The sequence below is a fragment of the Diabrotica virgifera genome, chromosome 4 (assembly GCF_917563875.1).
Source record: "Diabrotica virgifera virgifera chromosome 4, PGI_DIABVI_V3a".
NCBI lineage: Eukaryota > Metazoa > Arthropoda > Insecta > Coleoptera > Chrysomelidae > Diabrotica > Diabrotica virgifera.
This window is the reverse complement of record NC_065446.1, coordinates 239,525,605-239,548,798: the sequence shown is the minus strand read 5'-3', so window position 1 is coordinate 239,548,798 and position 23,194 is coordinate 239,525,605. Positions and strand designations below refer to the sequence as shown.

Here is a 23,194-nt window from a genome sequence, read left to right as displayed (position 1 = left end):
TTTTCACTTAAAATACGGAGCGCAGTCCAGCCCTCTGAATCGACGATTTTCGACTCTTGTTGGAGTCGCATCGGAGAGAACGTAGGCCTGCTTCTGAAACTTAGCCTGAAAACTTACGTTTTCAATTTAAAAATCTTTTAATAATATTTTAATATTTTTAAATATTAATAATATTGCTATTAGGATTGAAAACTACTTCATCTTTCAATTGCCAGATGACGCTAGTCACCTAGTCCATTTACGTCAGTTGCGGTGTGGGGGATGGACTCTCGGATCTCGGATGGATCACTTGAAGTATGGAGAAGCGTCTATCTGTTTTAATTCTCTATTCATGTTAAACTTATTTGAAAGATTTACATCTATCATAACTTTATATACGTCATTCGTATTAGTTAGCGTTTCTTTAACTAATCGTATCAGTTTTTCTGGTATTCCTAGTGATCTCATTGCTTCGTATAGTCCGTTTCGTGTTTGGAGTCGTAGGCATGTTTAAAATCTATAAAGAGCATTTGCAAAACTAGATTTCATAACCTGTTTTGTAATATTTTTAGCATAAAAATTTGATCGGTTGTTCTTGCCAGCCTGAAATCAGCCTGGAATTCTCCTTTTATCTCAGTTTTTTATTCTACTTCTTATAATTTTACTAATACTTTATATACTACGATTTCTTTGTAGGTAATTTTCTGTTCCTCTGATACATCTGTTCAATTCTCTGAACTCACCTTAAATATGAATGAAATTAAACGGTTTAAAAAATAAGAAAATAATTCGAAATGGTTATAAGCAAAAAACTATATTTAATGTATAAAAAAAAGTAACAAAATGTCTTTATAACGTACGTATGTTATTTTGAAACCTAGTGAATTATCTAATTATGTATTTTTCAATTGACAATAGATGCTATATTTAATAATACACAATAGTAATTATAATAATAGTAATAAATAAAATTTCACATTGTTCACGATTTTGTTCTTAGCTCGCTAAAACATTTTTAACACACTTTATATCTTAAATTTAATTCAATATACTTAAAAATTGAAGTAACAGTAATATAACAGTCGAAAATCTCTATCACACATCTTGTAAATGCTTAGAAACAGCTAATGATTTGAATGGTTCGGACCACATCCGCCGCAAGTCGCCCTAAAATATAAAATATAAACTTTTTAATAACAAATATCAATTTATATGTTGAATGGATACAATGTTGAACGCATAACACGGATTAGTTGGCCCTCAAGAATTTGCCCATATATAGTTGTGCAAGGAAACTAAGAGAGTAATTAATTTCAGCTCAGCGGGGTACTATTGATGGACATGTGTACTTAAATGAACAAGGGATGATTCCATAAAACAGGTAGATCTCTTGTTGATAGAATTTCACACTTTGAAGCATAGCACCCCGCTAAGTTCAATATTAATGAGTCTCTTATATACTTCTGTTGAGCGGGGTGCCATTGTCCGAGTTGTGAAATTAATTGAACAAAGGTTTAATTTTATAAAATAGGTAGATTCATTGTTTATGGAATTTCTCAACTACCCGGGGACAATAGTACCCGCGCAATACTCTGGGCTAATTAGCAAAATACAAGAAAAAGTTATTTACTAGCAATTTTATTGCTGGAATCGAATCTTATGATTGTATATATTAGATAATAATATAGGTATGCAAAGTCCGCAGATAGTGTGCTACTTTTTTTATAAACAAAGTGGCGCCCAAAAATCTTGTTTTTTTCAATTTTTGCTCTATAACTACAAAGATTTTAACTTTACACCAAAAACACCCAAATAAAAATTCACCTTAATCAAATTCTGCATAGAGACGTGTTTTTCCCGATTTACTTCGACGAAAATTTTCCCCGGAAAATGCAAGTTTTTGCAACAAAATCTTTAATTTTCAACTAAAATTTTAGATATGTAATTGTTTATCAATAATTAAATAACTTGGTAATATAAAAGCTCTTTTCGTATAGATGATAATTCCAGACGTAAATTGAATGGAAATTGAATGAACAGTTTAGCAACAATTGAATTGTTAATTAAAAATTTACGGTCGCTATAAGAACCACAATAATTATGATACATAAGAATAACTATGATTTTTGTATAAAAAGACACTGTGCTTATCTAATGTACTTTACAGAATTGAAATTGGACTATTTAAGCGGCCTCAGGAATATTTTAAAATTATAAACAATTTTTTTGGCTTATAAACAAATAGAATATCTCGGGAAATTATAAATTAAATTAAATCATGCAAACGGTATTGGAAAAAAAGCGGCAGGACGCTTCTTTTAAAAGAAAAAACGTTTAATTGGGATGAGTGGTTCCTGAGATACAACCGGTCAAAGTTGAACGGCATTTACGGCAGATATTTATTTATTTATAAGAAAAGAAAACTACATATTTTTCCAGTTGTAGACTTTTTTTAGATAAACTTACCACAAGTGTACCTTTTAACGTTAAAAACACAAATATTCTCATTTGAAAGCTGTATAATTATTTAAACAATCTTTATTTAAACAAATTAAAAAATTTTGTTATAATAAATAAATTTATTATAACAAAAGAAAAGCAACTTTGTCATTTAATAATGCGTTAGTTAGATGGCTCTACTCGATTTACTTGGGAATAAAAAAAGAATGAAGAAAATTGCTTCATGGGAAGTCGAGAAAATGCATTTTTTTTTAACGTATACCGATTTTGAACATTGAGATTACATTTTCTCCAACCTAATTTTTGATTGGAATTTTGCTATTTTTGGCAATTTTCACTCGTAATATCAATAGTTTTTATTATAATAATATATGTTATAAGTATTTTAAAGATATGAAAATTGATGTGGAGAAAGAGGACCAAAATAAAAAGATAATGGTTCGAAAATTATGATCCTATTGTTTATATCTTTGCCTTAAGTGCCGGTCAACTGTGACCGGTTGTATCTCAGGAACCACTCATCACAATTAAACGCTTTTTCTTTTAAAAGAAGCGTCCTGCCGCTTTTTTTCCAATACCGTTTTCGTGATTTAATTTAATTTAATATTTCCCGAGATATTCTATCTGTTTATAAGACAAAACATTGTTTTTTAAAATATTCCTGAGGCCGCTTAAATAGTCCAATTTCAATTCTGTAAAGTACATTAGATAGGTACAGTGTCTTTTTATACAAAAAGCATAGCTATTCTTATATATCATAATTCTAACGCGCTAGGTACTAAGAGTATCAGTCATAAAAAAGATTTTTCGGGATTCTTCCATATTTTGAATTATATAATGAATAAGGTATTACCAAGGTAGAAAGTAAAATAGTTAATTATTAATTTATTAATCAATTTCGTTACCATTTTGATATTTAGTTGTAATATTTATTTCATCACTGGTAAAAAAGACTTTGAAAAGTCGTAATAAAAAAATTTTCATTTTTGACTTATACTCTTAATACACATACTCTAGAATTATTGTGGTTATTATTGGGACCGTGGAAGTTCGGCAAAGCGACACCTATTTCTACGCTCTGCAACTTTATTCGCAGTTTTAATTATATTGGCCAATTATATTAGTCCTGGTTACTGGATAATTGTCAAGGCCATAGCCCAAAAAAATAATAAGAAGAAAAAATAAGATTCAGGTTATGTTATTAAAACTTAAACAATTGTATGTAGTAAATAAAATTAGTTATTAAAATGCAGTACTGTCATATCAATACTATCATATCAATATTGTGGAGCAACATATAATTTTTCTTCATCAATGACAGTAGATATGAAATGTACGTCAATTTGACAATTTCAATTGACAATAAGAAAGTTGCAATATTTCTCCGCTATTCGCGCATGATCGTTTCACGTATCCCTTCCAAGTACTTGCACACTGCGAATAGCGACCGTAAATTTTTAATTAACAATTCTGGCTTCTGGAATTATAATCTATACAAAAAGAGCTTTTATATTACCAAGTTATTTAATTATTGATAAACAATTACTTGTCTAAAAGTTTAGTTGAAAATTAAAGATTTTGTTGGAAAAACCCGCATTTTCCGGGGGAAATTTTCGTCGAATTAAATCGGGAAAAACACGTCTCTATGCAAAATTTAATTACGGTGAATTTTTATTTGGGTGTTTTTGGTGTAAAGTTAAAATCTTTGGAGTTATAGAGCAAAAATTGAAAAAAACACGATTTTCGGGCGCCATTTTGTTTATAAAAAAAGTAGCACACTATCTGCGGACTTTGCATACCTATATTATTAATATACATATACAATCATAAGATTAGATTCCAGAAACAAAAATTGCTGGTAAATAACTTTTCCCAAAAATGGCCTATTCTCCGATATTCTGCCCAGACTACAGACGCTCTTAGATAGTTTGCCAGACTTTACTTGTAAACCTATGCAGCATTGTCCGTCTAACCAATCAATTCCCTATTAGGATAATTTCAACCTTGAATAACGGGAAAACATTTTAGAACATATACTTACTAAATAAAGTATTGTCAAACTACTCAGAAATATCTATCAAATGAGCTCCTGAACAATTTGATAGCATTAAAATTTATGTTCCATAAATTTATCAAAAAGAAAATGTTATTGTTTTTTTTTTAATAACTACGTTAATTTTTCCAGTTCATCTAAAAACCATTGAAAGGTAATTTCAATGGCTATAAAATTATATTAAATTTAATCTTTTAAAATAAAGGACCTCGGTTACATGGTTCGTTCCTATCTCGGGTATTTTTTATCCCACAAAAATAATAAAAAAAGTAAAATATTAAAAGTAATTATTATTAAGTATTAAAAGTAAAGTAAATATAAAAGTAGTAAAATAAGTTAAAGAAAATATTAAAATTTGGTTTTTACTTATATCGAGTGATTTTGGAATTATTATCAAAAGAAAATGACATTTATGAAAATTTGAAAAAATCTGATTTTTTAAAATTATACTTCTTTTTTCAAAAATATGCATTCTAAACCAGTCAAAATTTTTTTGGTCAGTACTTACGTTAAAATAAAGAAAGTCTTACATGGATTATTATAAATTTTAATTTTGTGGAAATAGCGTGTTTTATTTTTCACTTTTTCGTAAAAAAAATTGAAAGGATTCTCTAAATTTTCATCATAGCTTGCTTAATTTTAATGCTATCAACTTCCTCTAGAGCTCGTTTGATATGAATTCCTGAGTACTTTGTGACAAGTGTTTAGTAAGTATATTTTATAAAATGTATTATATCGTATAAAATTTATATACATATATCTAAATTTGAAAGAAAAGCTGTGCAAAAATGAAAGAATAATAAACATCAGGTATCACCTTCAGCGGTATGGAGCACTTAACTATTTCTGATAAGACAAAGGTGATTTCAATTAATACGAATATGATAGATAATAACTAAGATGATGCTTCGATATGGACCCATTTTGGTTCAATCTTATGCTATTTAAAAAACATACAGAATTAAAAGATAAACGAAATAAGACAACCACCATAAATAAACAGCCGCATAGGATGCAACCACAGAAACCATGAAACCAACAAAAACTAAACTAAAAATTTCTTTTGGTTCATTTTCTTAAACGTGGCAATGTCAAAACTATAAAACTGGTTGTAATTAAACAGAAACAAAATATTTAAATTTATTCTCAGTATAATAATGTAAGTAGATTATTCTCGGTATAATAATAATCTGATTGGACAGAATTAAACACGTGATAAAAAATCTTATTACACGATTGGAAATTAAAATCATTAAAAAATAATCGCTGACATTTTGATTTTTGTAGGTTTCTATTGGTCACATATACAGGGTGTGTGTAAATAAGTATGACAAACTTTAAGGGGTAATTCTACTTGAAAAAATAATGACAGTTTGCTCGATAAACGTATGTTTGCAGATGCTTCTTTTCGAGATACGGGGTGCTGAAATTTTCATTTCAAAATGCCAATTTATTTATTGCTCAGATCGGTTGAACTATGAAAATGAAATTTGGTGGGTTTTAAGAGGAAGTTATTGTGCATTTTTTGACATACAATTAAGAATTTTGTATTCATCATTGGCGCGCCTACGGGTCTAATGGTCTGAATTTTTTTAAAGAAAAAAAAATAGTACGCCACTGAGATATTTCGAATTAATTTTTTTTTATATTCCACGTCTAATTTGTGATAAAAAACCTTTCTTGTCTTTTTTTCATATGGTGCACGGCTTTTATGCAGAAAAATAAACCATTTTGACGCGTATTTTTCATTGTTTAATACATTATCAAGAACTATCTAATATAGGCCAGGGTAATAAGACAAAAATATACCCTGTTCGTGACACTCGAGCAGCCAGGGTACTGAAGCGTTTTTTCGACAGGTAATACCTATAAGAGCAAATTGTAACTATTTCCTGCGTAGGATCTGGCGGCCATTTTAATTTATAAACAATTAAGTGTCAAAAATGGCATTTTTCCCTTTTATTTTCAAATTAATGGAAAACAGTGAAACTTATGGTTTTCTTAGTACAAATATCTTTTAGATTATGGAAAAAGCTTTAAAATGACGTATTACAAAGTTTGATATACTCATTTATTGTTAATATAATTGCGAAAAAAGGTCGGAATTGCAAAAAAAATTATTTTCGCAATAACTGTTGTAAAAATTAGTGTACAGGTTTGAAATTTTTGTCAAATGAGGGTTCTTTGGTGCTTAATATGTGATAAAAATTTCAAAGCGATTCATTCCATTGTTTAAATTTTATTCGAATTGTTTATCTCACAGAGCATTTTTTTTTTTGAAATAACATAAGTCAGAAAAAAATGACGTTAGAACCATTCCATAGGTGTCAAATGGAAGAGCATGAGCTATATTTTCAACTTGGTTTAAAAAAGCAAATAAAAAATGCATTTATTAGTAATAAATAATTATGCAAAAGTATCGTAAATCTTTCCTTATAAACTTTTTGGATAACTTTTTCCAAAAAAATTAACTTTTTTACCCTGTTTTAAGTGCACAACTACCAAGTAATGTTATTTATATCATAATTGATAAAAAATTGTAATAAATATATATAATTTCTTATATAACAAAATAAAAAGTTTATAAGGAAAGATTTATGATACTTTTGCATAATTAATTATTACTAATAAATACATTTTTTATTCGCTTATTTTAAACCAAGTTGAAAATATAGCTATGCTCTTTCATTTGACACCTGTGGAATGGTTCTAACGTCATTTTTTTCTGACTTATGTTATTGCGAAAAAAATGCTCTCTGGGATAAACAATTTGAATAAAATTTAAACAATTGAATGAATCGCTTTGAAATTATTATCACATATTAAGCACCAAAGAACCCTTATATGACAAGAATTTCAAATCTGTACACTAATTTTTACAATAGATATTGCGAAATTAATTTTTTTTGCAATTCCGACCTTTTTTCGCAATTATATTAACAATAAATGAGTATATCAAACTTTGTAATACATCATTTTAAAGCTTTTTCCATAATCTCAAAGATATTTGTACTAAGAAAACCATAAGTTTCACTGTTTTCCATTTATTTTAAAAAAAGAGGGAAAAATGCCATTTTTTGTGACACTTAATCGTTTATAAATAAAAATGGCCGCCAGATCCTACGCAGGAAATAGTTACAATTTGCTCTTATAGGTATTACCTGTCGAAAAAACGCTTCAGTACCCTGACTGCTCGAGTGTCATGGGAAAAACCTTATTACCCTGGACTAATATAATAATACTAAACTAGAACAATAACAGAAAATATTACTATAGTCGATTCGCTAATCTGAGACACAACTGTCTACACTACAATTACAATAAAGATGCACTAGAAATAAACAAGCACGAAGAGCACTCCCAAATCATGATTTGGGAGTGCTCCTCGAACATTCAACGTGTAGTGGTTTGTTTATTTCTATAAAGTGCATTTTTATTGTGATTGTAGTGTAGACAATTGTGTCTCAGATTGGCGAATCGACTATAAGATTTTAACTAGGTGCACAGCTACAACAAATGTTAAAAATAACGCCCTTTAGAGGCTACAGAATAATTTTATATTCATCATTGGCGCGCGTACGGGTAATGGTCTGAATATATTTTAAGAAAACAATAGTACGCCACTGAGATATGTCAAATTAAAAATAATTTTTGAATTGCTCGTTCAGTTTAAGACAAAAAATCTTTCTTGCCTTTTTTTCATATACGGCGCCGTTTTTATGCAAAAAAATAAAACATCTTAACTTTACAAAGTATTTGAACTAACGCCCGGTTTCATAATCAACTTAAAGTGAACATTAACTAAAGTTCATGTTAACGTTGACATTTACCCATATGAATGGACCGTGATAGTGTGACGTCAAAACGTCAAATTTTTTCCAAACACGTTGTGTCTAGGATAAGCTAACGTGTACGCAAATAAAAAAGTTAGGTAGAATTAAACGTCATAACAAATATTTTTCTATCAAACAAACACTAAACATATCAAAATAGCGTGTATCAAAATATACAGTCACTGCCCACGCTAAATAGTCACTAGCTTGATGAAGTTTAACTTTTTTATTTGCGTACATTTTAGCGTGTACCTAGACACAACGTGTTTGGAAAACTTTTTTTGACGTTTTGACGTCACGACTATCACGGTCCATTGCATTGATAAAGGTACCAACTTAAAATTTAAAGTCCACTTTAACTGATTATGAAACCGAGCGTAAGTTTATATACATATTTATGGAAACTACCCCGAATACTTTGTTAGCGTTAAGATGTTTTATTTTTTTGTATAAAAACGGCGCCTCGTATGAAAAAAAGGCAAGAAAGATTTTTTGTCAAAAATTGAACGAGGAATTCAAAAATGATTTTTAGTTTGACATATCTCAGTGGCGTACTATTTTTTTCTTAAAAAAAAATCAAACCATTACCTGTACGCGCGCCAATGATGAATATAAAATTCTTCTGTTACCTGTAAATGAGATCATTTTGAACATTTCTTGTAGATTTTCACCTAGTTAAACTTTTATTAGTACCTAATATTTTCTGTTATTGTTCTAGATTCTAGTTTAGTATTATTATATTGGATAGTTCTTGATAATGTATTAAAAAAATGAAAAATGCGCGTCAAGATGTTTTATTTTTCTGCATAAAAACGGTGCACCATATGAAAAAAAGACAAGAAAAGTTTTTTATCACAAATTAGACGTGGAATATAAAAATAATTTTTAATTCGAAATATCTCAGTGGCATACTATTTTTTTCTTTAAAAAAATTCAGACCATTACCCGTAGGCACGCCAATGATGAATAAAAAATTCTTAATTCTATGTCAAAAAATGCACAATAACTACCTCTTAAAACACACCAAATTTCATTTTCATAGCTCAACCGGTCTTAGAGCAATAAATAAATTGGCAGTTTAAAATAAAAATTTCAACACCCCCTATATTGGAAACGAAGCATTTGAGGACATACATTTATAGAGCAAACTGTCATTATTTTTCCATGTAGAATTACCCCTGTATAGGGCTTTTCATCGATTGTCATTTGTTTCGAGCTTCTGTCATATGTTGTATAGTCTGTGTATAATATTAATATACACAGATTATACGACATTTGACAGAAGGTCGAAACAAATGACTGTGAATGAAAAGCCCTATATGAACGAAATAATCAACGAGATTAAAGTATAGTATTTTTACTACAAAAACGTTATTACGTAGGTCAAAATTTTTGACGTAAGAGAACTGTCAAAACATTGGAATGTGACTTTTCATTATTGTCATGTTTATAAAAATATGGCAATAATGAAAAGTCACATTCTAATGTTTTGACAGTTCTCTTACGTCAAAAATTTTGACCTACGTAATAACGTTTTTGTAGTAAAAATACTATAACCATCAATCCCAGAATGGCACCTATGTTTCCTATTAGAATCGACCTCATGTAACTTCAATTTTAATTTTTAGTACATTTAAAATGTAATCAAATGGTTATTACACCTGGTATATTTAAAATGTAATCAAAAGGTTATTACACTTTTCAAGTAGCTAGTTTCAATTGCTATCTATATTTTCACCGACGATCGTCTGACAAGATCGAAAATGTTCTAAAGTTTTATCCAATTTGGAAAATTTCAACTTTTTAAAAAATAATTTTTAAGTTTTCACTGTATAGTCTAGGCGCCAGAGGGGCCACCGTGTCCTTTTCAATTCTGATGGACAAACTCAACGGTTTCTTATGGATTTTTGGCTGCGGATTACGAATTTCGAGGGTGAATTTCGATCCGAGTGGTCAAAAATTTGTTATAAACAATTTAATTGTTAATAAATTGTTTATAAGGCTCTGGCTCATAAACTAAAAGAGATAAAAAAAATGTTTCAAATAAAATTTGTGGCAATAAAAATGTTGCTAATAAAAAACAAAGAAAAAACGTTTACTAAACTTAAATTTCCAATTAGAACTCAAGATATTGTAAAATTAGTGCACAATGCAAATTTCAAATTGCAAAATAAGTATTATTCGAAGCTTTATCGATCGTAACTCGGCTTATACGCATGCAAATGAGCCTTGGAAGGTCTCATTTTAAAGATTAATGAATAGGCTCTCAAGCAAAGTTTGTTAAATTACTTTATCTTCATTTGTTTTAAAGTTATACCGTTTTGAAGTTATAATTTTCTTAAAAAGTTGTACATTAATTTGTTTATAAGGGTTTCAAGCAAATTTGAGCTATAACCATTTATACTTTAATTAACAATAATGATAAAACAACTCGAAAGGAACAATTTGAGCTTACGAAAATGTTCGTAACGAACAAGATATCGATATTTTAATGGCGCGCTATGAGACGCATGGTCGGCTCACAGTCAAGTAATTATTTTTCGACGCTTTATTGATCGTAACTCAATTTAACGTAACACAATTGACGGGCCTTGATGATGCTGCAAAAGAACTAGATCCACTTTATATGGATATCATATAGATAATTAGACTCTGAAGCCCCAAAAAGTTTTAGTTTTACTGCCTACAAGAACAGACTTAGTACCACCATGTAACTATAAAAATTGCTCTAAGAATTTATGCAGATGTAAAAAAGCTGAGATCCCTGTATGCAGATGCATGAAAAATTTTTTTTGTAAAAATAGTATTAAGTAAATAATATCAACTTACTTTGTAGTTATACTTCTGAAATATTAGTTTCTAATGTTTTTTTCTCATTTGGTACAAAAAATAGAAGACAATAGGCTTTTATTTTTATGCCAAATTGTTCGAATTTCATTATCTTAATTTAATCCCCCCATTCAACCGTTTTTACAGTTGCGTCATTCTTCATTTAAATTTTTTTAAATATTTACAATAGTGATTACATAGTAACCGTCCGGAGCATTGGTATGACATTCATTCTTAAAATCATGGCTTTAAGTATTATCCCCATTGGCCCAATTTAATTCCCCCATTTTCGACCCCATCTACAGTTGCGTCATTCTTGATCTGAAAATTTTTCCCTACAAAAAGATTTTTTTAAATATTTTTTTATGCCGTTTATTCTTACAGCGATGGCTCTTATTTTCATCCCTGTGGGTCCGAATTTCATTATCATAATTTAGCCCCCTCATTTTCAACCCTATTTACAGTTGAGTCATTCTTCATCTAAAACAAGGTCTAAAATGGTGCGTATTTGAATAACGACGCAACTACTACTCTGTGGTGGCTCAGCACATAGTTACAGTTCTGTCGCTTGTGTATCATCTGTATACAGTATTTTAGAAGTTAGTTACGCAATAAACAGGAATTGGCAAAATTTGCAGTATCGTCATTTTTATTCTGGACCGGCGGTATGATGATTTAATTATAAGAATTATATGATAAAATTTTATTAGGATTTTTAAAATTGAAAAATGAAGATAACGTGTATATACATAGAAATTATAATTTGCATCGAGAAGTTAGCACGTGAACCTTTACGCGGTGAGCCGATCTTGCGCCTCATAGCGCGACATTTAAATATCGATATCTTAGCCAAAAATAAACTTACGAACATTTTCGTAACCTCAAATTGTTCTTTTTGAGTTCTTTTATCATTATTGTTAATTAAAGTATAAATGTTTATAGCTCAAATTTGATTGAAACCCTTATAAACAAATTAATGTATAATTATTTTAAGAAAATTTTAATTTCAAACGGGTACAACTTTAAAACAAATGAAGATAAAGTAATTTAACAAATTTTGTTTGGAAGCCTATTGATTAAGCTTTAAAATAAGATCTTCTAAGGCTTATTTGCATGTGTAGAAGCCGAGTAACGATCGATAAAGCTTCGAAAAATACTTATTTTGCAATTTGAAATTTGCATTGTGCAGTAATTTTACATTATCTTGAGTTCTAATTGTTGGATTTAAGTTTAGTAAACGTTTTTTTCTTCGTTTTTTATTAAGGAAAAAATTTTATTTAAAACATTTTTTTATCTCTTTTAGTTTATGAGCCAGAGTATTATAAACAAATTATAAACAATTAAATTGTTTATAACAATTGTTTGACCACTCAGATCGAAATCCACCCTCGAAATTCGTAATCAGCAGCCAAAAATCCATAAGAAATCGTTGAGTTTGTCCATCAAAATTGAAAAGGACGCGGTGACCTCTATTTGGCGCCTAGACTAGTAAGTTTATTTAAACTATTCGCTACACCAGTTCCAAAGAGTAATGAGTCTGAATTTAAGTGATTTGGAGTTAAGTACATATTGGAAAGTGCTTGAATAACCAATACGAATTCCAAAGAGTAACAACTCTGTAATAACGTTCTGTGAAGATGTCACACATATGTTGTTCTGAAGCTATTTTCTTGTGGCATTTTTGCAATTAACTATTTTTAATGGGAAATAAGCCACAATTTTACTAAAAAAATGATTTTATTAACGTTTCGACGTCCAAATCGGATGCCGTTGTCACAATACAAAAAATATTAATATTAAACAAAAATGTTGTTGCTTAGTAAAAAATTCTTCTAATAATTTATTTAATCTGATTCGTTTATATCGGCAATTCAAACATATATTATATTATTATAAAATATTATATATTAGACTTTAAAATGATATTGCCAATATTTATAGGGATTCTATAGCATTCACAAGAAATAATACGAGGAAAATAGCAATACTATATATAAAAGGACTATCCGAGAAACTTAAAACAATAGGAAATAATTTCAACATTTCAAGAACATTCAAAACAACAAAAACATTCAGATCTATTTTATCTAAAACTAAACCTAACAGTGAACAAGAAAGAACAAAGAATTGTATTTATAAAATACCTTGTGAATGCGAACAATTCTATTTAGGTGAAACATCAAGACCATTAAACGTTAGAATAAGTGAACATCAGTCTTATATTAAAAATAGAGAATTTGATAGACCTCAAATATGTCAACACGTATGGGATAATGAACATAGAGTTGAGTGGAGAGATTCAAGTATAGTCCTGAAAGAAACAGATAGTAAAAAGAGAAAAATCAAAGAAGCGGCTCGGTTGAGAAAATGATGAAACCAACTGTGTCGCAAATTCCTCGGTAGAATGCAATAGGATGTGGTTACCCATACTGAAAGAGGAAGTCAATAGAAAGAAAATACCACGATTAGTAAGTCAATAACATATCGAGTTTATTTATAATTTAAAATAACATATGTACATATTAAGGTCAGAATTTGGTATTGGTTTTGAGAGTAAATTAAAGTAAGACCTAATACTTACGATGTCAGGATAGTATCACGAGGTTTTTTCCTGGTTTTCCCTCGTGATTTACTCTGGAATCTCTAACGCGAGAATTTTACTGTCACCGTTGCATGTGGTTGTCTTTTTAAAGACAGATCACATGCTATGATTTTTTTGTGACGGATATTCTTGAGTTGTGGTTGATTTCATGTAATCGAATGAACTACCTTTCAGTAAAGTCGTCCCAGGAACGCAACTCATAAATATTGGCAATATCATTTTAAAGTCTTCTACTTTAAAATGTATAATAATGTCTGAATTGCCGATATAAATGAGTCAGATTAAATAAATTATTAGAAGAATTTTTGAAGTTATACTTCTTTAGGCGAGATTGATAGTAAAATTTCATAATACTGCGCGCATGCGCACACAGACAGTATACCGTTTAATTGCTGAATCTTTCAAGTTATGTATAAATATATCAGTGCAAGAAAAGGTGTGAAAAGAATATATTAGTGTTTTTAGTAAATGTATTTATTATAATTTTTGTGTCTTTAGATTTGTCTTCCTCGGGAATAAGATATTTTATAATAATAGTAAGTATATATATATTTAAAGTATTTTTGTATTAAATTTGTCAGTATGTATGAGAAATCTTGTAACCTGTCAAAGCAAAAGGGATATAGCTCAGTGGTTGAGCGTGTGACCGGAGATCAAGAGGTCCCGGGTTCAAATCCCGGACGATTCATATTTTTTTTATATTTTTGGTATCGTTTTAATAAAAATTTTTTAAAAGTGGTAGGTAAAGAAAGTTAGTTTAATATTTAAATAAAATACAAATAACCTGTTAAGTATATTAATTTCGTTGAAATCATAATAATAGTACAGTAATACCCCGAACTTACGCGATAGGTGGGACCGAGCGATAATCGCATAAGTCGAATTCGCATAAGTCGGGGTATAATTTCGTATATGTATGTACATAATATATAAATTATTTTAATTGGTACCGGAAGTTAAAAAAATGCAATTTACTTTATCAGCACTTGCTGCTTCTCCGCTTTTTGCAATGCTATGTCAATTACAGCGACTTTTGAATCGGCTGAACCAACCATTACTAGCTTTAAACTCTTCGTCTTTAGCGATTTCTTCAGCATCTTCCTTCAATATATCAAAAATTAGCTTAGCTTGGGAGCACACTGTGTTCTGGCCAATAGGACAATTTTTCACATTCACCTGATTATCACACCATAATTTTAACATTGTCTCCATATCGGCGATATTACCATGACGTGTACGTACGATGGTGGAATTCAAAGATTGTGCACTTTTTACAGCATCGAGAATTTTTTCCTTGCACTTTATAATTGGTCTGACCGTCGATTTCGATAGATCAAACTTCTTTGATAAATTCACAAAATTTCATTTTTGATTCAAAATCTTTAATTACGTTAATTAAGTTTACATTCCAAAGATAACGTTTTTATTTTCTTATTTGATACAGGCGGATCAGTTTTACTTCGTTTGGATGACATTATTACTCTTTCAAGTCTTCTTCGATATAAAACAAAAAAACCCCTTTATAAAAGTAAAAAACACCCGCTCCATTAGACAAAACTGTAGATAAGAAATACCTAATACAAAATAAAATCTTTGATTCCGTATTAAAAGTCCAAACATGTATAATACATTGGATGAGCAATAGTGTGTGGGTGGTAATTCTATCTCGTCCGTCGATAACTAAACGATCGTGTGCGCTCAAATAATGAATCGACAAGATTTTAAAATCGCATATCAATAACAAATAGACAAGATTTGAAAATCACTTAACTCTGGGTTCACGTAAGTCGGGGTAGCGTAAGTCGAGGTATTACTGTATAACTTCTTACGTGCGTACAAAGTACACACACATTATTTTTTTACTAAGCAACAACATTTTTGTTTAATTTATTAATATTTTGTATTTTGACAACGGCATCCGATTTGGACGTCGAAACGTTAATAAAATCTTTTTTTTTTAGTAAAATTGTGGCTTATTTCCCATTAAAAATAGTTAGTCACACATATATTTTGTCATAAAACGGTAATTATTTTAGTTCCAAAGTGTAATAATTAGAGTTGTTAGCTTGTTTTATCGTAACTAATGACTTCCGACTTGTTACACTTTCGAACTGATGTATCGTATTGTATACAGCCAACCACTGGGATTTTTTCCTTCTACCTTTAATAAGGTGGCACAACTAAGTTCTAGTTATAAAACGACTAAATACGGTGCCGTCTATTGATTTAATGCACACCACACGTTGAAATTAGGTAATTTCTGCTTACCTGGGTCGCTTTAGTACAGAGATAAATGTAACTATCATAACGTTTTTTGTGATGTCTACAAAATCATATGTTTTTAGTTGTGCCACTTTATTATTAAAGATGTGATTTATACGTTGAAATTGGATTGTTGTACTATCAAGGGGCAGTGCCTATCTCGGCCCAAGAAACAGGTAGGTTTTTTAAAAATGCCCCAAGTCGGCTCAAAGATTAAAACTGCCCGATATAAAATATACCAGCTCGGCTCATGGGATATTAATTGTTACTATCAAATAATTTTATATCTCAATGGAAAAAAAGACATTTATAGAATAACTTGATTAAATAGATATATAATTATACATAGGTTTTCCTACATAGGTAATTATACATAGAGTCTTTCTAATAGATTTTCTGATTCTGGATCATGATTATGATTATTGTTTATACTAGTTGTAATTAGATTCTGATTTTCTCCAATTGTTTTGATGAAAGCAGTGGCGTAGCAGATACCCAAACAGTTAATATGTCTCAAACATCTAACCAAGCTTTATCCTATGTATCAGTAGCGAAATCGATTCCACGGCCAACATTTCCAACCAAGAGAAACTGTTTCTTAAATTCGCAAAGAACCCAAAATTCCTGTACACTATTGAAGGAAGGGGTATTGAGGGTAGGATGTTTTTCTATGTTAATAAGAAATTTTTCCTAATCTATAATTCCAAGATAAAATTATTATTATACCTAGTAACGGGGTACTAATACCTACCTGTTAACCTTCGAGCCGACCTGGGGGTTTTTAAAATGTACCTGGGGTATTATAAAGGACTAAAGGATTATAGTGAGCCGAAATGGGAATACCCCCTATCAAGTGACCTTATCAAAATAGTAAGAAGAATATCTGTTTAAGAAACTTACCTTGAGGTACGCCATTGTTAGTAAAGGTAATAACGTAAACGGAACTAAATATAAAAGAGCAGGTTGGGCGGCTTTGAACAGTTCAGAGGTGACAGTAGCTGTCAGTAAGCCTAGGAAATAACCTAAGAGAGAACAATGAAAATAAGTCAGTCTGGAGCCGGTTAAACCTTGAGATTTCCTATAAGCGTCATAACGCAACACGAAACACAGCAACAGGCCGGGCATTACGATATCTCCTAGACCTAAAACAAAATATGCATCTTGTTATACAAAAGCTAAATAAAAGAAAAATAAAAGCTTGATTCAAAATAATAATATTGTTAATAATTATAATTAAACACTAAACAAATGCCACTTGTTCTCACTTGGTGTCATATTTTATAATTATTAGATATTGAAGTACACTACGTCTGTAAGCATTATACCGGGTGTCCACTTATATTTTCCCCCATTTTAACTGCCTATAACTTCTAAACGGTTCAAGATAGAAATATGCGGTTTTCGCTGAAATGTTTTATTTTAGTAAAAGTTTTGTCTGAATTGATTGAATTTTTTATATCACTTTCAAATACGAAAAAAAAATGGCGGATTTTTGAAAAAAACGTTGACTTTTTTTTAATGGAACACCCAGTATATTTTTTTTGTAAATTGAAAGAAAGGTCATTCGCCTATCCAGCGTTATAAGGTTTTTCAAAATCGGTTGTCAAATCACTGAGTAATTAATTTTTAAAATGAGAGTTGCAACGTGGATATCACATACCTAAATAACATTATAAGCAAATTGATATTATGTTATGTGATTTCCACATTGCATCTCTCATTTTAAAAATTAATTGCTCAGCCATTTGATAACCGGTTTTAAAATTTTTTATATCGCTGGATAGGTAAATGACCATTTTTTCAGTTTACGAAAAAATATACTGGGTGTTTTGATAAAAAAGTCATCAACGTTTTTTTTTCAAAATTCCGCCTTTTGTATTTAAAAGCGATATAAAAAATGGTCATTTACCTAAAAACTTGAAAAAACGTTCATTTACCTATCCAGCGATATAAAATTTTTTAAAATCGGTTGTCAAATGACTGAGCAATTCATTTTTAAAATGAGACATGCAATGTGGAAATCACATAACATAATATCAATTTGCTTAAATTATGGTATTTAGGTATGTGATATCCATGTTGCACCTCTCATTTTAAAAATTAATTACTCAGTGATTTAACAACCGATTTTGAAAAACTTTATATCGCTGGATAGGTGAATGACCTTTCTTTCAATTTACAAAAAAATATACTGGGTGTTCCATTACAAAAAAGTCAACAACGTTTTTTTTCAAAAATCCGCCATTTTGTTTTACGTACTTGAAAGCGATATAAAAAATTCAATCAATTCACACAAAACTTTTACTAAAATAAAACATTTCATCGAAAACCGCATATTTCTATCTTGAGCCGTTTAGAAGTTATAGGCAGTTAAAATGGGGGAAAATATAAGTGGACACCCGGTATTGAGTGATATTAAAATTAAGTTGCTTAACCCTCCAATAATCCAAATCCAAGACCAGGTTGGTCTCCAAAATCTCGTTAACAGAACATTCCAAAGCAATGGCCCCAGGACGGAGCCCTGCAGCACATCTGCCATGCTCCTCATAGAGTCACCCCTCGTAATATTGATGTATCTATCTGTGAACTAGTCCCAGACTAGTTCTGCAGATAGGGAGATATTCACAAGTTGCCCAGTAGTCTGACGATAATTTTTCACCTACCACTATTAAAAGCATTTTTTATATCAAGGAATAGGTTATTGATTATATTCAAAATAAGATATGTAGCTAAAAGGAACTACAACGTTAACGGGGTTTTATTATTTCATATGGTCAATGGACATCTATATATGAAAAAACCGTGGAGTGCTACCATTTAAAGGGGTGCGTTTTTGAGAAATGGGTGAATTAGTCCCTGGGCACAGGTTACATTAGGATGAGTTATATGCACTTTTGGTACAAACATACCTAAATAAAAATTGTTCCTGGTTAAATTTGCTATCTAAGTATCACTTTTTAAAGTCAATGATACTTTTTTTTACAAAAATATAATAAAAAGAAAAAGCACAAAGAAACCCAAAAGAAAGAAATTTTGTTTTTTGTCCCATAACTTTTGTCCACGAGGATATAGGTATAGACATTGCTTTACAGAAAAAAAACTACATATTTTTTCTTTAAAATGTTGTTTAGTTTTCGAAATATGATTTTTCAAAGTTCGCCACTCACAGCAATTTTGGGCAATTTTCCTTGTTATTTCGCAAATATTGTTCTGTAACTTTTTTCTACGTAACTTTAGGTATATGCAATGGTACATGTAATAGAAATAGAAATCAATTACCTTTAAAATGGTCTACTGTATAACGTTGTACGACTTTTTTTTTAAGAGATTATCGTTTTTCAAGGTTTTATACTTTTAACGATTTTTTATAATATAATATAAAAATAAAATAATATTATTATATAATATATTATATATTATATATAGTATATATAATATAATATTATATTATTATTATACCTAATATAAAAAACATATTATTTTTTAAATTTTTTACGATTATTTTTTAAATTTCTCATTATACTTTTTTTCTTACTTTCTGTTCTTTAAAATGGTGTATCATCTATATTTAAATAATGGAAACCGAGCAAGTGATTCTTTGATATTTTTTACCTGTATTATTTAAAATTATTTCTTTTAAAAAAATTACATAAACATTACTCTTAGAAAACATCACTTTAGTTAAAATTATTTAAACGTTGACATTTAAAAAAATTTCAAAATCAAAGTCTTCGTTAGCATTAGCTTCAATATCTTCCTCTGACACCTCAGTTATCTTAAAGTTCCCACAATTAGTACCCATGAACATGTACCCTTTGTAGAATATTGAGCAACTAATTCCTATCTTCTTACAACCGCAGTTTTTTGTACATCATTTGGTACATTTACATGCTATTTTTTCAAGCAAAGCTTGTGGTACAGGAGCTTTGACAGTAAAATTTGCCCGGCGGAGTCAAGTGGATCCAAAGTATTACCTATAAAAAATAAGATTCAATCATAACACACAATCACATAAAAAGTTATAACGAGAAATTTAAAAAATAATCCTAAAATCAAAAATCGTTGCAAGTACTTATTACATTTTGAAAAAGCATATCTTATGCAAAAATAATCCTAGAATTTTTTATAATACACCATTTTAAAGTAAACAGAATAAGCTTTCTTTTTTATTATATTATATATACCTAAATGTAGAAAAAAAGTTATAATAGGACATTTAAAAAATAATCGTAAAAAATATAAAAACTCGTTAAAAGTATAAAATCTTGAAAAAGATAACCTCTTTAAAAGAAGTCGTGAGTACCGAAAAAGTTAATGAGCTGTAAACACGTAGTGTCTCGGCGCTTGATATTTTGTCTATTACCAGTGAAACTACCAGTTTTTAATTATAGTTAAAGTGATCAAACTAACTTTAAACTGTAAGTTTTATACTACATACATTATTTAATCGTATATTTGCGTATTTAAACCAGTTTTGTTAGTTTATATTCCTGTATACTACACCAGTTATTGTAAACAGACACAGGTTTATGGATTATAAACAATTTACCAGTTTTGTTTTTTGCGGGAAACGAAAGTAATTAGTTTCGGTAGTACCGTAAATAAATTATCAATATGTCATCAGATGTTACTATACAGGACGTCCCAGCGAATAAATCTTATTCTACCGCAGCTTCACAGCAACATTTCTTCCCAGGAAAAGAAAACGCAATACTTTTTAGCGCTATTAATAATACACCACTGCAAGATTATCTTATTTCTTTAGGTAATTTAATAAATCCCAAAAATATCTTATTCTCGTCTCGCCTATCTAATAATCGAATATGCATGTATTTAAGTAGCAAGCAAGCTGTTGAGGCTTTTATGACAAACTATGGTTCTATACAGGTAAATGGACAAACAGTCAGGGCCAGAAGGTTCATAACGCCTGCAGAAAGAATAGTGCTATCAAATGTTTGTCCAAGTATCCCACACGAAGTAATCATCCAAGAATTAAAACATCTCGGCCTAAACTTAGTTTTTCCAATCACTTTCCTAAAGATCAGTGCCTCTCTTCCAGAATATAGCCATATAAAAAGTTTTAGAAGGCAAGTGTTTATTAGTCCGCATAACACGACGATCCCAGATTCAATTCTTCTGAATTATGATAATACTAATTATAGAATATTCATTTCGCAGGATAGTATGACATGCTATATATGTAAACAAATAAATCACATTGCTAGTAACTGTCCAAGCAATAAAAATTCTTCTTCTCAGCCTTCAGGACCCTTAACTCCCCCTACTGTTCAATCTTCTGACTCTCCTACCAATGCTGGTAGTCAAGTAGACCACACTTCTAATAATGATCAAAATAAAAATACCGAAATATTTCCACAAGTATCCATACCAAACACCTCTAACTCTACATCAGTGGAAATTATACAGCCCGTTTCTGAAGCAACCCAAGATTTAAAAACTAACGAAAATACTCCACTGGAATCTTCTGCTACAGCCGAAAATATAGAGATAATTTCACAGACTTCACTAGCGATCACGAAAGAATCACCCTGTCCCTCCACCAAACGAACCATAGAGGAAACATTATCTCCACCTGTTGAAAATGTCGTTGATAATCAAACATTTCTTCTTCCTGCTCAGCCTCATAAAACAAAAACTCAAAAGAATAAAAAACCTAAACGCTCATTACCTATCCCAGAATCACTTGAATCATATCTAAGTAAACAATCAACACCGTCCATTTTAAGCTATGACCAATTAATGATGCTTATTGAAAATATTCAAGGCAGCCAATCTCCTATTGAAATTGTTAAAGAATTCACATCTGATTTCCTTGGTCTCGTAAATTTGCTTACCGTCTCTTATAAATATATTCCAGACAGAGCCACAAAATATCGTTTTACAAGGCTAAAAACCCTACTGCTACGTTTTCTCGGTGAAGAAGCTACTACTGAGAGTGAACTCTCTTCAACTGAAACATAACATTCAACTCAATTTTACAGTGGAATGTTGATGGGCTTTTCCATCGCTTACCAATGCTCAATATCATTCAATCAGAACACTGTCCCGAAATTATATGTCTACAGGAAACTAATCCTGTATCTTCTAACCCATATTCGCAAATACATTTTACATGCTTTCGTAAAGACCGAACTAACACAGCTCGCGCAAGTGAGGGAGTTGCAATTTTAGTACCACTTATTTCGACTTTCCTGCAGTCGTTGGAGTTTCACTTATCTCAACAAAATGGTAGAATAGTCAACTTCATTTGGACTCCTTGGAAATGAAGATGCAGACTCAAGTGCGCGTAGTGCAGTGACCGGTGCGGATTCAGAAACGGTATTACAATATGCCCCTAAAGACTTGAAAGTGTTGTTAAAACAATATGTGTTAAATGACTGGCTCGATGAATGGCAAAACTCAAATTTAAAACTTAGACCAATTAAAGACACAGTAAAAAGAGTCAAAACAGTTTATAAAAGTTGTTATGAGCAAGCAGTTTTCAACCGCCTACGACTAAGCCATACCAGGCTTACTTACTCATATTTGTTCTCAAGATCTGAACCACCTATTTGTGAATCGTGTAACACACAAGTAACTGTCAAACATTGAATGCCAAAATTATACACAAGAACGTATTGATTTTAATATCGTATCAAATATGTCTGTTCTGGGTGCCAATAATAAAGAACCAAAAATTTAATTGACTTTTTAAAAACAGTTGGTGTATTCAATAAAATATAACAAGTTTTTGTAGATAATGCATGTAACCTTACCATTGTACTATAGTTATATTGTACCACATTTTTTGTTTAACCTACGTATTGTTCCGTCGCTAATAACCATTAGGTGGATGCGACTTTTTCTTAATAAAAAAAAAAAAAAAAAAAAGATAACCTCTTTAAAAGAAGTCGTACAATATTATACAGTAGAACATTTTAAAGGTAATTGATTTCTATTCCTCTTACATGTACCATTGCATATGCCTAAAGTTGCGTAGAAAAAATTTACAGAACAATATTTGCGAAATAACAAGGAAAATTGCCCAAAATTGCTGTGAGTGGCGAACTTTGAAAAATCATATTTCGAAAACTGTAAAGCCTAATGACCAATGTCTATACCTATATCCCCGTGGGCAAAAGTTATGGGACAAAGAACAAAATTTCTTTCATTTGG

General features: G+C 30.3%; 1 protein-coding gene across 1 annotated transcript in view; it reads right to left on the bottom strand.

Annotated features, from left to right (window-relative positions):
- Positions 1-773: 773 nt before the first annotated feature.
- Positions 774-23,194, bottom strand: part of LOC114327146 (signal peptide peptidase-like 3) — an 85,780-nt gene continuing 63,359 nt past the window's right edge. Inside the window, exons 6-7 of the mRNA XM_050648821.1 lie at positions 16,919-17,160; positions 774-1,146 (exon numbers count right to left, since the gene is read on the bottom strand). Of these exons, the coding sequence (XP_050504778.1) occupies positions 1,075-1,146; positions 16,919-17,160 (314 nt within the window). The 3' untranslated portion in view covers positions 774-1,074. The remainder of the gene's footprint in view (positions 1,147-16,918; positions 17,161-23,194) is intronic.